Source organism: Zootoca vivipara, chromosome 13, assembly GCF_965207765.1.
Source record: "Zootoca vivipara chromosome 13, rZooViv2.hap1.1, whole genome shotgun sequence".
NCBI lineage: Eukaryota > Metazoa > Chordata > Lepidosauria > Squamata > Lacertidae > Zootoca > Zootoca vivipara.
The window spans coordinates 29,362,719-29,380,203 of NC_142596.1; the positions used below are offsets into that span (position 1 = coordinate 29,362,719).

The window sequence follows — 17,485 nt, forward strand, 5'->3', positions numbered from 1 at the left end:
GACGGAGCGATAAGGGAAGTGAGTTTTTATTTTTTTTTCTTCATATTGTTGCCTCGTACCTTCCCAGACGCGATGTCCTGGCTTGTTTGGAGTGAAAGAGAAGCAAAAGACTGTGTGAGTTGAACTTTATAACTGTTGTTACCGAGCATATTTTTTAAAGATGTGGAGTTGCCGATGAGAAAAGCCCCCCCCTAGTCGGACGGAAGGAGTTCTGGACGCGTTCGGAGGATTTATGAGCTGTGACGCACTTTAAATTGGAGCAGCAACCTGAAGCTAAGTTCAGCTATAGGGCAAGGAGATCCATTAATTTACCAAGAGTTTATGGTTTTGATGTTTGGGTCTCCTGCCTGGAAAAGCTGTAAATTCTATAATGATCGTAAATCTTCATGGCTATGAGAGAAAACGAAAGTGATTTGAGCTTTTTAAGATGGCGCTGCTTCGTGCTGCTTCGACGCAACAGGGAGCTCCATTAAGAAGATTTATGGGGAGGCTGGACTGATTAACTCACACAGGAGAAAGAACATCTGTGAAACTTTGTTTGATATTTATCTCAGCAGCTGGGAAACAATCGGATGAAAGTGGAAGACATCTATGTGATTGTAAGGGGAAGATCTGGATTATTATGAACTTGGAGGACGATTTGAACTTTAGAAAAAAGACGGCAGTGGACAGTTGCGAGGAATTCCCAATTTCTTGAAGCATGGGAACCCAAATAAAAAATTCTTTAGATGATTTGGCATAACATTCGGTTTGATTGATATATATATATATGTGTATAATTTGAAATATTGAATGTGATATAATTGGTTTTAATTGGAAAATTAATAAAAAATATTTTTTTTTTAAAAAAAAGAGTATCTGATTAAGCTTCACTCATTCCCAGGCATAGGAGCCAGCTCCTAGGGGCCGAGGTCCCTTTGTGCCCCCCCCAATAAAATATTTGAGGGGTCTGCCCCCCCACCAAAGTTGATGGAAATTGCCATTCAAATGGTGTGTGCTTGCCACATCTTCTGATTGCTTATATGGGATGGGGCTTACCTGCCCCCGCCATATTTAATTCACATTGGCACCCCTGTTCCCAAGTAAGTGTATAGAGCAGAGCTTTCCAAACTGAGTGTCATGAAACATTACATACCCTCCAGCATTTCTACGATGAAAATAGGGACGTTCCATTCCATAATGATAATTTTACTGTTTATAGCCTACACATCTTACTGGGTTGCCCCAGCCTCTCTGGGTGGCTTCCAAAATATTTAAAAACATAATAAAACATTAAACATTTAAAAAAACCTTCCCTATACAGGATTTCCTTCAGACAGTTTGGGGGTTAACTCCATACCCTCCAATTTTCTCCAATGAAAATAGGGGCATCCTAAAGAAAAGTGGGGCATTCTGGGATCAAATCAGAAACCGGGATGGCTTCTCTAAATCAGGGAGGTCCCTGGAAAATAGAGACACTTGGATGGTCTGCATGCTGGTGTGTCGGTTGCAATGTGCAGGTCTGTTGTGCAAATGCTCACCTGCGCTCCTCCCGAGGGGTTGGTTTAAACCTCTGGCTTGCTAGTAAAACTGAAATACTGTGTCGCAAAATGATGCATGTCTAAAAAGTGTGCCACCAGCATGAAAAGTTTGGAAAGCTCTGGGGTAGAGGATGGCAATTGCTGAGACATTGAGATGCAGATGGCCTTCCAAGGCCACCTAGTCCCCAAAAGATAATCCATAGACCAAGGCTCTGTGGTTCTGTGCACACTTACCTGGGAACAAGGCCAGCTAACACACAGTGGGACTTTATGCAAATCCTGATACAGAGCTCCATATACCAATATGGAGCTCCCTGGTGGCCCAGTAGAAGGGGTTAGATCAAAGGGATGTGTGCTTTGATCTCCATCCTCAATTCGCTGCTATCCTGAATGTCTTTGTACTCCTCAAGGAAGGGGGATATCTCCATGCAAGTCAACAGGAAGGGCCTTTTAGGTGGCAGGAGAGCTTCATGTCTAGAGGGAGCCTTTGTTTTCCCAAAGGACCTCTGGGACGCGGATAGAGAATGAGCTTTTGCACAGAGGATCCACAATATATCTCCTGTCTTTACACTCACACACATGCATGGTGCCTTACTTTTAAAATTGGAAAAGAAACAAATCTCTCTCTGTGTGTGTATGAAAACCACTTTGAATTATAATTTGGGCACAAGCTCAATTTTTACCCCCAGATGAAGGTCCATCTCATTCTTCTGGCTAGACTTTGCCATATGGTGCCATCTTCTTTGCGTCTCCACCATAAGGATCCTCAAACTGATTATTAAAAATACCAGAAGGATTTTTTAAATAACATTCTAATTTTCCTTTTTAAAAATGCATAAGGTTTTGTATTACAAAAAGAGCAAGCCCTGAAAAAGGGAAAATTTGAACTGATAATGGTTGCAGGGCCAGTGTGGTGTAGTGGATAGAGTGTTGGACTAGGACCTGGGAGACCAGGGTTCAAATCCCCACTTGGCCATGGAGCTCATTGGGTGACCTTGGGCTACTCTTTCACTCACAGCCTAGGCTACTTTGCAGGGTTGTTTTGAAGGTAAAATGGGCGAGGAGAAATATGTGTGCCACCTTCAGCTCATTGGAGGAAAAATTTAATAAAATTTATTTTAAAAATTAAAACTAATTAATTTAGCCAACATTTGATTCAGGCAAGCTACCAGAATAAACTCTCCTTCCTCTTGTGGAGACAGCTTCAATCACCTGGCCAAATTCTGAAAATTATTCCATAACTATTGACTTGCATAATTTTGTCTTAAAAAAAAAACACCCCACAATTCATCAAAGGGCACTGTTAAAACTGCCAATGGTTCCAGTGATTTGAAAAGGCCGTCTCCATTTTTTTTTCCTTACAAAAATGAAGAAGCAGAAGCAACATTTACAAGAACATAGACAGAAATTCCTTTTTTGGAAGTTTCCTTCCTGGATATTTGATGGGCAATTCCCAAAAGTGTTGACAGAAACTAACATGGAAGACAGGTAGATTTCAAAAGATAAGCAAGTTTATGAAGCAGACGTCTTCACATCAACAGGGTTGACTCGGTTCAGTTCTGGCTTAAACAGAAACAAACGAACAGAAAGAATCTTGGGAAACAAGGTCACAGTCATTGCAAAACGCTGTGGCACGATGGCTGAGGATATTGACCATGCTTAGCATTCAAAGAAGACAAGAAAACACTGGCATTTCAGTTTCATTTGAAAATACAAAGACAGTAGTAAAGTTGATATTTCGAGACAATACTCTTTGACATGTTTCAAAACTCTATTGGTAGTTTAGCCAACTAGCTAGAGATTCTAGAAACGCTATTCCTTTTGCAGACCAGTCAAAGAACAAACCATATATTGCACACACAGAGGAGAAGTGGCCAAAGACAGACGTCCCTCTCTTCTCCAACGAGGGCATGTGGATGTCGGAACGGATGCACCATTAACCCCGGAAGACTCGTGTCCATATATACAAGGCAATCTGGAAATCAGGACTGTGATTACAAAAGCAGAGGACCAGAAGGATTTGCCACGTCGCCTAAACCTGAATGACAAACTCAGGGTTAGTGTAGGAGAATCCTGCAAACTCGTTCTGGTCCAAGTTCATGATGAAGAGTTTGTCGGTGGGCGTGAGATCCACAGGCTGCCTCGTGAACTCTTTATCGAAGTTGCAAGTGTCGTGTTTGTCTTTCTGTTGGATGAAAAGCACAAGGTTAAAAAGGGAGGCCGAGGGAATGGAGCGGGGGAGCAGGGCAGAGAGGTTGCCCGCCCCTGCCAACAAACCAGCCGCCAGACCCATCAGGCAGCTCAGAAGAGGAGGGGGAAGGAATAGCCATTCTGATTTCGAAGGAGATATATCAATGTGCCATCGCCGTGGACCTGCAGCAGTCACCAGGAGACAGTGGGCTCTGTGTCTCCGCAGGGATAAATTTCCCCTTGTTTTGGACCAATCTTTCTACTTCCAAAAATGTGAGCAGTAGTTACAATCCAAATGTATGCACAGAACAATCTAGGAAGGGCAGATTTCTACTGCTTCTTCTGCAGCCTGAGTTCTCAAAGCATTTTTAAGGCAGGGATAGGGAACCTCAGGTCTGGGAGCCAAAGCACTGCCCCCCCCCGGTTAATCTGGTCCTCAGGAATTCCCCCAAACCATGCTCTTCTTGATGGCCCTGTTTCACATGCTCCTCGAGTACTTTTGCTGGGCTGGAATTTGTCCGAATTGTGATAATGCCTCTTGCTTGTCTGAAGTTGCTGGGTGCCAAAAACTTGTGTGCGCCTGGAATATAGCCTAAGTGTACACAGGTAACAGTCATGCCCATTGCTATTACCACTTTTGACTCTGGCCACACCCACCACTGACACATGGCCTGCAGAAAGTTGCCCACAAGTAAAGGTGTGCTCACTAATTTTAAAGCTTTCTAAGCTTGTGAGGTTTGTGGTCTGATCCCAAGCATATGCTCATTTACTCAGAATGGAGATGATCTTTAGTGGTGAGCAGGTACGAAGCATGAGCTGGGAGTTCCCAGCTGGACACATCATTACGTGGCCTCAGGTATACCTTGGTTCCCGCAGCCTCAGTCGACCCTTCTGTAATTTGGGGGCAATAATCTGATCATTATGAGAGTTACAGAAACAATATGTGTGCAGCACTTTGAGCAAGCTAGAAATTTATAGCAATAATCGCATATAAGAGTGCTACTTATTTTCTATTCAAATTAATAATACGATTAATGTAATGCATTTTTAATAGGAAAAAGTGGGCTAGGAGTTTGATGACGAAGATTGCTGCTCAGTTAACTGTCAGACTCACTCACTCCCATCCCCTCGAGAGTGTGTGCACTCAACCCCTCTCTCCAGCACAGCCTACGAGTTTTATGTTTTATATATCAATTTTCAAACATTCTTCGGAAAGGCCATGCATTAAATTGGACATCTTACATTACATAGTGACATATTTATGCAGGGAGTGTATTTGCAGGAGGAAACAGTGAAAAGCAGCAACACAGAGAGAAACTCCCCTCCCCCCCATCTTGCATTGTATTTGAATATCCCTACGGTAGAATGATGTTACCGCCCTTACAGAGGGGACATGAAGTCATTCTCCTGTATGTGGTGATGAAGATGAAAACGATAGCAGTAGTAGTAGTAGGAATAATAATAATTATAATAATAGCGGCAGTCATAGTAGTTTCTTATCGTGCAAACGTTTCATTGAAACACAGGTTTGCAATACAGAGTTAGGAAAGGACTTGGTGAAAGAAGCTTCTCTGTAAAACAAAGCAAACAAGAGCCAGAAAACAATGTATGTGCAAATGTTTCTGTTGCGGCAAGGGGAGCATTTTGCATGCTGAGGGCAGAGCTTTATTCTTCTGCAGTACCAAGGACAGGGAACCTGTAGCCCTTCGGGCATGGCTGGGATTCCACAGATGTTGGTCAACATCCAGGGATAATAATAGGACTTCCTATATTCCTATGCAGGAAAACCCTAGAGTGTACAGTCTCTGGATCAGAGCTAGTTTTTTTTTTTAAAAAAATATACACATATTTGCCAAACAATAACCACTTTCTAAAATTTCTCTTGGATTCTATAGCCATTAAGATTGTCAGAATTTTGAAGCATGCCAGAGATTCTGGCCCTCCCTGAGAGGCCTCTGCTTGGTGATTGCATCATAATAGGCCTGTCACTTACCCACAACTAACCTATGGGGGCTAGAGCAGCTGAACCAGCATTCACAGCCTCCAGAATTACTCCTGCCTGGCTGCTGATTAAATGCCAGCATGGCTGAAGTCATTAGGACCATGTGAATGAGCAAACTTTTGTGGGGTGAACTTTTTCACCAGCCTACTAATGTGTGGTAGAGCATGTAGCAAAATGGCCACCTATTAAGGACCCTGAGATGGGTGAAACATCCAATCACATATTTAATGTAGGTGTTTTCTGACACACAGCTGAGATGATGATAGACTCTCATGTTTCAAAGGTCTGGCTTTTCAATGAGAAGTTGTGCAAGCCACAGCTCATCACTTAAGTTTCTTTTTGTGACATGGTCCAGGAAGTCGGAAGCTGTGATCTCACCACTTGCCTGTGATTGACATGAGAGCATTCCATGCAAATAGATTGGGAAGGGCCATATCTCAAAGGAAGAGCAGCTGCTTGGCATGCTGAAGGCCCCAGATTCAATCCCTACCACCCTCAGGTCAAATAATCTTTGATAAAAACTAAGTGAGCATAGCAGGATTACGTTGTAGTCCAAAACATCTGGAGGGCACCAGGTTGGAGAAGCTGGTTAAAGGTTGAAAATGACTGGCTTCTCCATGAAATTATTTCGGTCATAAAGGAGTCTTGGAACAGGGCTCTGTCCCCTGACCACATAACTTACCCCTATGAGCTCCATCCCTTTAGTAGCCAAGAGTAGTTTTCTCTTGCAGCAGGGTCCTCTTACACCCTCCAAAGCTTCATTCATTCAGTAGGAGCTGAAATACCTTGGAGGAATATGATCAACCCCAGTAGGCAGGACGTGGTCAGATGTGCCAATGACTTGAGTTGATTGATGGCCAAACCCATTTCTTGGTGGTTTCATCACTCTCTGGTTGACCTCAGCTATTTGTCCCAAGCCATCCCCATTACCACTAGCGCTTAAACAAGGAATTAGCTCATCTCTTTGCACATTCAGTATCTTATAAAGGTTGGATCTGGGCTGAAGCAGGCTATATTTTGAGCCCTGGTGAGATTCTAACCATTTTAAGGGAACCCCACATTAGGTATAATAATCCTGTCTGAGAGACACTTAAAGAAATACATAAGTTTCAGGCTGGCTCTAGATCTTCCCAAACTCAGAGAATGAGTTAACATATACTTTGCAGATTTACCAAGTGCTTGTTTAAGATAATAAGGGAGACCAAGATAAAAAGAGAAGGTTTGTTTCAAAAACGACGGCAGGCATGTTTAGGTCTTCAGTGGGTTGGTTGCACCAGGGATACTGATGTTACTGAGGGCTATTGCCCAATAAAATTTTTTGGCAGCACCATCTGTTGCATGTTTACTTGGAGCTGCTTTCTGCCAAGTTGGATCAATGGAAAGGCTCCTAGCCCTAGCTAAAGGTGCCAAGGATTGAGCCTGGGGACCTTCTGCAGTGAAAGCAGATGGTCTACCACAAACTAAGATTCTAGTCCTCATGATTTTGAATAGAAGCCTGATTTAAATAGGAACACAGGAAGCTACCTTATCCTAACCATTGGTCCACCCAGCTCAGTATTGTTTACACTGACTGGCAGTAGCTCTCCAGGGTTTCAGGAAGGAGGCATTCCCAGCCATACTTAGAGATGCTTCCAGGGATTGAACCTGGGACCTTCTGCATGCAGAGCAAGTGCTCTGCCACTAATCCACTGCCCTTACTCAAATGCAATGAGACCGACTTCCAGCCCCAAACTGCAATCCAAGTCAGACCCATTGACTTACTCCTAGGTAAGTGAGTGTAAGATTGCAGGAACAGTCAGCTCATTGTATTCCGTGGGAAAACCCAAGTAGCCATTTGCTCAGCTTTTAATAGCAGGTTTCATGGGGAAAGCTCTGGAGTGTTGCGTGCTCAGACATGGAGCTTTAAAGTGAGGACTTGTACCAGGAAAGAGTGGGGCAAAAGGTAAGTGTAGATAAGTCCATCATCAGATACATCCCAAGGCTGCTAATTGCTCACAAGGACATCTGCCTCCAGAGCAAAACCACAGGCTGCTGATGTCTCTTGGAATGACCAGGTGGGACCTGATGGGGCAAACACTTTGGGGAGGGGCATCAAAAACATCACAGACAGTTTTGAAATACCTAGCAGAGGAAGGCTGCTTCCTTTGCGGAGAACGAGAGCAAAGGTATGATCTTCTGTTCTTTGGCTTGAGCGAAGTTAGGCCTTATGGCTTCTTTTGCTGGCTGTTCAATAGTTGGGCAGGAGACAAAGTCACAGCACCTTCCCTTTCTAGCGAGGAGCCCATCCATTTTTTTTTGCATACATTTACAGGGCAGGGAACATGGAATTCAGTTCAGCAAAGGAGCATGCTAATTGGACCACCCAGATCTTTCCACCTTGCTCAAGAAGGGTTGACTAGTGACACACCTATTGTGCAAATCTGGTCCACTTGATTGCCGGCCTCAAGAGTTGCTGCACTGGGTCAATGTTAATGGCAGGGATGGGGAATGGAGATGAGAGTGTTCATCTGGATCCATCCGAAAGCATGTTAAGTCCAAGCGGCTTAAATGTTATTGTAAGTTGTGAATTTGTGGCTCCCAGACCAGGCTGCTCCAGGTATGTAGATGCTACAGATAGCTTGTATCTTGTCCTGGTGGTTATGGTCTCTCAGAAGGTCCTAATGAACCCAGAAGCTCAAAGGGTCCACCACTGTGATGAGTTTCCTGGAGGAAGGCTTTTTAAGATTGGGCTGCTCATCAGTACCTCTTCCACCCAGACTTTCTAGTGCAGGCACGTTCAACTCCCAAGAGACTGGGATCTACTCCCAGTATAAAAAACCTGGCAGTGATCTACCCATTGTCATTGGAGGTTGCGTGGGGTGGCGTGCGTGGATTGCCCAGAGTTCTTCAGCTTTTATTTGTTAACTTTTGGTAAACTTTATTTAATCCCACAAACGATAAGGGTCCCGTGATCTACCAGGATCAGCCAGGGATCTACCGGTAGATCACGATCTATTGGTTGGACATGCCTGTAATCTAGTGTATAAAACTGCTTAGATAGAATTTCTCACAAACTGAAATGCAGACCTGAAATTTCAGTCTGGAGAGGGGAGCACTTTCTTTTTCCTTAAAAAAAATAAAATCTAATCTCATCAAACAATTTTGTAAAAGCAGTAAAAAGGCCTTGTTGAAAGAAGCTCTCAAGCTCACAACATTAAGGACTTCACATGCCAAGTTTAGTAGTTTAGTTTGAGCTTCCCCAACCTTGTGCCCTCCCAATGTTTTGGACTACAGTTCACATTGAACCCAGCATCGTATGGCCATGCTAGCTGGGGCTGATGGGAGTTGTAGTCCAAAACTTCTGGAAGGCACCAGGTTGCATTGGAAAGCTGGTTTAGACCCTGGAGTATAATTCTGAGCACCCACACCTAGAAATGCTTTCAAATTTGAACTCTGTAAATTATTTGCAAACAGATTTGAGCTGTGATTCTGCTTGCAATTTTCTTCTGCAGTAACCCCCACGCTAATCTCCATACTGTCATTTAGTCTCGTTTACAAATAAATTGAGTTTTTCCTCCAACCAAGATTTCTGATTCTTTATTTTATAATTGTATCTGGAAAAAAATTGGCACATGAACAACTCAAAGCAAACGGTAAGTGAAGAACCCCTCCCCACCCCCCAAAAAGAGAATAAAAGGTGTCTGAGCAGCATCAGAGTCTTAAAAGAACCCATTTCATTTTCCTTTAAGGTTGCCAGCCCTACTGGCAAAGGAGAATTCCAGTGGCAAGTCTTTGTTACTTTCAGAAGATTAGTTGAGACAATAAAATAATAAAATAAAATAAAATAAAATAAAATACAGCTTCAGTCAAGTTACACAAATACTGTTTGGACTTTTAAATATCAGCTTCATTTTAGTAAAAATACTCAGGTTTTTGACACACGTAAAGCGCAGTGGAACAGACAGGAGTTTGTCGATTTGGCAACTGGACAGACAGCACCCCACCCCACCCCAAACACTTTTAAGGAAGGAAACCCACAAAGGTTTGATAGGGTAACGTCAACGCCGTGACATGAGTGGTAGATACTAGGGTGACCATTGGTTCCAAAGCATTCACAGGAAATCCTGCCATCTTGTTCAGCTTTGCCAGACCAGATTGTAGCCGACTGATGGGTTATGAGCAGGGGAATTGACTGACACAGCCCTGCCTGTGTGTGATATATCTGTTCTTTCTTTCCGGGAGCTCAGACATCAGTCTGTGTGTGCTTAGAAATTAGCCTGAAACTCTGGGAGCCCACACTGAGCCGCAGCCTCTGCTTGGGAGGAAGCCCCTGCTTGCCACCAGCTCAGCATCAACCTGGGCTGAGAAGCAGGATGTCGCTGGCCGCTTTGGGCTGCAAACCACAGAAAATGGACAGCGAGAAGTTCTCTTTCTCATTCAACCCAGAGCTTAGCAACTTAAGGATGAGCATACGATGCTGCCTGGCAGAGAGTCAGACCCACCGGGTCCAGGTAGCTCAGAATTGTCTACACCAGGCATCCCCAAACTTGGCCCTCCAGATGTTTTGGCCTACAACTCCCATGATCCCTAGCTAACAGGACCAGTGGTCAGGGATGATGGGAATTGTAGGCCAAAACATCTGGAGGGCTGAAGTTTGGGGATGCCTGGTCTACACTGATCGGCAGCAGTGGCTCTCTGGGGTTTCAGACAGGGAATGTTTCCAGCCCTTCCTGCAGATGCCATTGGTGACTGACCTTCTGCATGCCAAGCAGATCCTCTACCACTAAGCTACAGCACGGCAAATCTGCCAGTTTCAGTTCCCCTCAAGTTCTCATTCATCCAATCTTTAGATGACTTCTCCACATTTCCAAATCGGCTTGCAATTTTTGTTTTTATTTTTAAAAGGCCTCAAGAAAATTCACCACCATTTAAAGGATTGTTCTCACTTATTTTTTACCCTGCTCTTTCCAGGCACAGCTCTGCGCATTTAAGTTACATGTCCGAGCGTCCTTTTTTTGGCCATGAAGACTTCCCTACGAAAAGACCCTGCTCTTTAAAGCTGAAGTGCAACAAATGGCAATTAGGGTTTTCCATGGATTATGGGTTTTCAGGAGGAAAGGTCCGGAGGAGACAAAAGGATGCTCAGACATGTAGCTTTAAAGCACAGACCATGTCTAGAAAGCGTTGAGGAAAGAAAGGTAAGTGTGGATATGCCTTGAGTGCAAATATCTCCTAATATGCACATTTTTGTATGCAATTTCCCCACAGTGTGGGAAGCAGGACGTTGGACTTGAGGGACCTTTGTCCTGATCCAGTTCCAGGGCACTCCTTAGTTTCTTAGGGGCAAAATAAACAACACTGTGTCTCAAGCCATGTGTTAAAAGGCAGGCCCTGTCATATGCCTGTCAAGTTATCTCTGGGAATGCATGTGCACAATTTAAAGTGAAGCATGGAGTGGAAGCGGGGAGGTTGGACGTAAGAACAGCCTCCTGGATCAGGCCAATGGCCCATCTAGTCCAGCATCCTGTTCTCACAGCGGCCAACCAGATCCCCCTATGGCAAACCCACAAGTAGGACCCAAGCACAAGAGTGGCTCTCCCATCCTGTGGTTTCCAGCAACTGGTAGCTGGAAGCATTGCTGTCTCTGATCATGAAGGCAGAGCACAGCCATCCTGGCTAGTAGCCATCAATAGCCCTCTCCTGCATGTATTTGTCTAATCTAAAGCCATCCAAGTTGGTGACAATCACTGTCTCCTGTAAAAGCAGAGTTTGCCTATGTGCTGTGTAAGTAAGTACTTAATGCCGACTCTTTACCTTGCTCTCCCTTCCCCCCAAAGCATCCTGGGAACTGTAGTTTGATGAGGAGGCTGAAAATGCTCTGTAAGAGATCATCCCATCCCCAACAATTCCCAAGGGTCCTCAGGGGATAATGCTCATAAGAACGCAAGGAAATCCTGCTGGATCAGGCCAGTGGCTCATCTAGTCGATTTCCCAGCAAGCAGGATTCGAGCACAAGAACCCTCTCCCCTTCTGTGGCCTCCAGCAACTGCTATTCAGTTTGTGTATGTGTGGATCCAGGCATGCCCCGCCCCACAAGTCTCCTTCACTTCATGGAGCTGTGCTTCCCGCACCCCACCATGCAAGACCACAGGGAGAAAACTCAGCACCATCAACTTACAATGCAAAGGCAATCTGCAGCCGTTCCTGTGCAGCTGCAGTAAAAAAATGGCTGTGGGCTGCATCTGCATTCAGGCTGGATTCGGTTGGGTTGCAAGGACTTGAAAGGAAACTGGTTCACACGTGTGCTGAATGACCCCCCCCAAGGTCCCCCAACTTCTTCTGGAGATAGCACCCTTTGAAAAAATGCGGGAGGGATTCCACAATGAATTTTTTAAAAAAGCAAGCAAAATAGCCCATCCTGCAAAAGTGAAAAGGCAGTAACAGCTGGTCCTTTTGCAAAGTACACAATAGAGGCAGGGAAGGATGGCAACACCTGCAGGAATTTTTTTACAAGTTATTAAATTAATCCACTGCTTGTCCCCTAATCTAGGGGTGAGGAACCTGTGACTCTCCAGATGCCGTTGGACTGCAACTCCCAGCAGTCCCAGCCAGCCTGGGCTAAGGTCAGAGATGATGGGATGTGGAGTCCAGCCACATATGGAGGGCCACAGCCCCCCTGCTCTAAACCAAGGACTAGGTGGTTTTTCTCAGGCTGATTTTGAAACAAATTGGCTTTCTTCCCAAGCTTTGTGTCCCATCCCAAGTGTTATTAAGCCTACAGAAACGAGCATCTTCCTTTTCCCCACAGTCTTTGAAACATGGTCATTCTAGTATCACCACAAAATAAATTCAGATTACGACGGCTAATGGTTTGCAACAGAGGATGTCACCACAACAGCTGCCGGGAACAGATGACAATGGATGCGGGAGGGTGATGCTTATGGTCTACAATGGCTACTTAGCTCTTGACTTCAGCTTTAAAAAACTCAGAGTTACAAAAGGAAAATCCTTCGAATTCTGATTGGTCAATGTTCCTGATGACTTCCTGGTCAGGTGGTGTTAAGACAGGTGGGTGGCGAGTGAAAAACCGGTCGAAGTTTTCGGCGTTTCGTCCGCACTATGAAAGGGGAAAAAAAGAACTCATGGTAGGTGGCGAAAAGGGGGAAAGAAAAGCGGGGGGAGGAGGAGAAAAGAAAACCAACCCAAATGCAAAAGCCGGAGGTGGTTTTTGCCACACCCCCGCCCCGTCCCAGGCTCCAGCCCCCCGCCCCCACCCCTGGTGGTCAGGCAAAGTGTCTCCAAATGAGCAAAACGAGGAGAACGAAAAAAGAAACAATGCAAAATACTTATGACTCCTTTGGCAGGAGGGTGGATCTGATTGCAACCGCGGAGTATTTTGTCATGGAGGTGCTGGGGAACTGATAAGCTGTCAGCCAGCCACCCGGCAAGTAATTGTAGGAGAAGGATGAGATGACAGGGCAATTACTTGCAGAACTCCACCAGCCGCATGCAATACCGTACCTGTCCCAGAATGTGCCACATGCATGGAAAGGTGTTTGTGTGTGGGGGTGGCATCTCTCTTTTGGAAAAACAAACACATTATACTTGTATATCCTGCTCCTGCACAGAGTTCTCCATCGTCTCCCATCCAAGGGGAAAGATCAGGTTCACACCCGCTTAGCTTCAGCCAGGCTGCAGCCTCAGGTGTCCCCAGACCGCACCCTCTTGCAAAAATAAAAATAACAAAGAGACTGGCATTTCAGCAACATGCTTCCTGGGAACTGCGCTCCCTGCTCCATTTTAAGCCCCATGTAAAAACCGGCCACTCAATCTGACAAGGCACCAAGGGGACACCACGACTGAGAACCACTGCACACTTCTGGGCACATAGATAAAGGGTAAAGGGACCCCTGACCATTAGGTCCAGTCACGGATGACTCTGGGGTTGCGCCGCTCATCTCGCTTTACTGGCCAAGGGAGTCAGCGTACAGCTTCCGGGTCATGTGGCCAGAATGACAAAGCCGCTACTGGCAAACCAGAGCAGCGCACGGAAACACCGTTTACCTTCCTGCCAGAGCGGTACCTACTTATCTACTTGCACCTTGACATGCTTTTGAACTGCTAGGTTGGCAGGAGCAGGGACTGAGCAACGGGAGCTCACCCCATCGCGGGGATTTGAACTGCTGACCTTCTGATCAGCAAGCCCTAGGCTCAGTGGTTTAACTTTAGACCAAAGCACACCCGCGTCCCATAGGTTCACATAGGTTCATAGGTACATAGGTTCACCCCAATCTCCCCTCAGCAAGGCCAGGAAATCTGCTGTGAGAACAACAGTATTTCAATTACCAAGGAGTCCAAACTAGGCATTATGACACACCTGTCTGTTTACCCCTCTTCCCTTTCTGGCTGTAACATTGAGTCGTAAGCCCTCATCTTGCATATTTTCTAGGCCCTTCCCCCACCCCACCTCACATGAATAGCTGCTTCTGGAAGGGAAGGAAACCGAGGAAAGGACGATATGACACATGGCAGGGAGGACCAAACTGGTCAAGATAGCAAGCCAGATGTGACTGCAGTTGTGCGATCCTCTCGCCCGCACAGCAGATAGCACTATTATGTCTACTTTGAAGCTGGGTTCCTTGGAGGAAGAGTTTGATCAACCAGTCATTACAGTGCATCTGCTGAGTCATTTCATTGAGCAGCACCACTTATGCAAGTACTTAGGATTTCATTTCATGAAAGCACTTACAGCACACCCATTTTGAGACAAATCAAAGTTTCGGCGGCTGAGGGCCATTGTTTGTAAGAACCAATGATGAAAGAAGAATTCCGGCATAGTTTCAGTTTCCCAAGTTTTCCCCATTAATTTGTGATTTCCACCATCCCCCAAAAGAAGTCTGCATGAAAATTTGTTTGCATTTTTGCATGTGATTCTGTCTAATGCAAGCATTGCTTGCAACCAATTTTCCCAACACAAGGTAGTTTTGAACATTACTGTCACCAGGATATGCATTTTTAGAGAACTGCACCATAAAATTCAGAGCAGTGTGGATTTCCAAGGATAGCCATGTGCTTCAGTCCGTTCACTGGCCGGCAATTGCAAATTGAGTACATCCAAAGTAACAAGAGAACAGGAGAAAATTATTTCCCTGCCCCCCACCCCACCCCCATAATCCAAGCCTTTGCCTGTGCCTACTGGGCTGTTTGGGTTGCGATCCATCAGCTTTGCGAAGAGGACCTTTAAGTGTCTAGCTCATACATCGCAAGCTCAGAGAGGATGCTTTTAAAGGAGCACAAGAACATCTTCTATGGGATTCGACTCTGCCAATCAAAGGGCCCGTCAGCGTCAGCATTAATGGCTTCCCTTTAATGGTGACTGAACCGTTGTTCATATCAAACGGACCATCTAAGCCTTGCTCTCTTGACGCGATGCCCCCAGAGGAAATGGAGGTGCTTAGAAGTACACCCCCCCTCCACACAGGCAGTTTTTTAAAAGTAGCCACTCATCCCAGGCAGTAGCTTTTCTCGCCGCTGTTTTTTTCACCCCCTGCATGGTATTTAACTTTCATTTGCTAAGAAAAACAATTTGCATTTTTAATAAACGTAACAGCAGGCTCTTAAAAAAAATTAATTATTCAAGGCAAACACTTGCAAACTGTCAAGCCTCTTCAGCTTCTCGCAACTGGGAGCTTGTAGCTGGGAAAGGAGGCTACTCTGGGGTTCACGTATTCCTTCCCCAAATCCCACAACCATCGCATGATCTTTCAGCAAAAGGTGCCACACCACCAACCTGCCTTTCCAGAGATCCAAGCAGAAAGCTGTTCGCATCAGGCTGAGTCCACTGGAACCCAGAAAGTGGCCTCGTACCAGGTTCCAATATTTGCCCATCAAGCAGATTAATGCCATCTCTGAGGAGTATTGGTCCTCTAGTGTCATGGGCAAAAAAAGGTCCTCTTTCTCTCCCTCTCTTTTAAACTGGCCATAACCAGAGATTGAACTCACAACCTTTTCCATGAAAAGCACAATCATTTTCTCCACCAGTGAAATACAGTCCCTCCCCATAACGATTGGAGGTAGTGTTGACTGAGGTCTGATTTCAGGAGAGACATTTACCATGGGCTAGAGGTGGAAGGTACCCAAGGGTCATCTAATCCAACCTCCTGCCATGCAGGAATTGCAGCTAAATAGTTCCTGACAGATGACCACCCAACTTCTGCTTAAAAACCTCCAATGAAGGAGAGTCCAACACCTTCCAAGGAAGTCCCTTGGATTCTTTTGGAATCTTAGGATAGGTTGGATTCTTTTAAAACCTGCAGCCTTATCCAATCTAGTGCTAGTCACTTGTTCCACTGGTTTTGCACCAGTGAAATGTTGTTGCACGAGATAATGCATAAGCAGGTTGCTGGCAACTTTGTGGCACAACAGATTGCGAAATCCTTGGTGCAATCAGTTTCTGTTAGCGCAGGTGTGGCGTCAGATTCTTCTGCTGTGCAACATTAAAACTCACTTTGCACTTGAGGACAGAGAGTGTTGGATAGAGCTCTATGCCTGGAAAATCCAAGAGCTAATTCACATCACCAAAGAGGCCTATTGAAAATACAGTGGAACCTTGGTTTACGAATTTTCGGTTTACGAACGCCGCAGACCCATCTGGAACGGATTAATTCACTTTCCATTACAGTGGTACCTCTACTTACGAATAACTCTACTTACGAATGTTTCTACTTACAAGCGGAGCTTCGTCCACCATCTTGGATGTGGTTTAGATAGGATTTTTTCTACTTACGAATTTTTAGATAGGGTTGCTTCGACTTACAATTTTTTTCTCCCAATGCATTCCTATGGGATTCGACCTACAATTTTTTTTGACTTACGAATGTGCGTTCGAAACGCATTAAATTCGTAAGTAGAGGTACCACTGTACTTTCAATGGGAAAGTTCGCTTCAGTTTATGAATGCTTCAGTTTATGAACAGACTTCTGGAACCAATTACACCCATGCTTCGGGTTAAGTACGCTTCAGGTTGAGTACTCTGCAGACCCGTCTGGAACGGATTGATCCACTTTCCATTACTTTCAATGGGAAAGTTCGCTTCAGTTTATGAATGCTTCAGGTTATGAACAGACTTCCAGAACCAATTGTGTTCATAAACCGAGGTACCACTGTATGAGAAGAGGAGATATGCCGTGTTTTAGCTTGTGGTCTCTGGAAGGACAGGTGGCCTGAGACCTGGATATGCCCCCTGCCACAAGCAGGACCCAATTTCCTAAGGCCAGTGGGGGCTGCTAACTTCTAGAGATCTGGTCCTGCTGAAACACAGTAAATAAAAGGAGAGGGGCCTTTTCAGGGGTGGTCTCTCCCTAGATAGGCTCCCAGGCAAGCCCTGGTTCAAATCTCAATTATGCCCCAACTAGGAACACGGGAAGATACCATATACTAAGTCAGACCAATGGTCCATCTAGCCCAGTGTTGTCTACATCGGCTGGCAGTGGGTTTCCAGGGTTTGAGGCAGGGTCTCTTTCCAAGCCCTTCCTGTAGATGCCATTGGGGGTTGAACCTGGGACTTTCTGCACGCGAAGCAGGTTGTGCTGTATCGAAGGTGAACTGCTCTAGAAGCTGTGCTCACACCATACTGGCACTCAAGATAACCCTTTCATTAATCAAAAGCTGCTGTGGTTCTGGGCTCATACATGTTTAGATATGCCTGCTTTGATATACTAATTGGCTAGCTTTGATGGTACCCTTATCCGTGGGAACTGGGATGTTGGGCTCCGAGCCCAGAAGAGGAACTATC

The 17,485-nt window shown here is 45.2% G+C and overlaps 1 protein-coding gene across 2 annotated transcripts in view; it reads right to left on the bottom strand.

Annotated features, from left to right (window-relative positions):
* Window positions 1-3,204: 3,204 nt before the first annotated feature.
* The window catches only part of PRKCB (protein kinase C beta), a 195,706-nt gene continuing 181,425 nt past the window's right edge, over window positions 3,205-17,485 (bottom strand). Inside the window, exon 17 of one of the 2 annotated variants that reach the window (XM_035130770.3) lies at window positions 3,205-3,705. In XM_035130770.3, the coding sequence (XP_034986661.1) occupies window positions 3,553-3,705 (153 nt within the window). In that variant the 3' untranslated portion in view covers window positions 3,205-3,552. Of the gene's footprint in view, window positions 3,706-10,366; window positions 12,809-17,485 lie in introns of those variants that run through there. The other variant, XM_035130769.3, reaches the window with a different exon arrangement.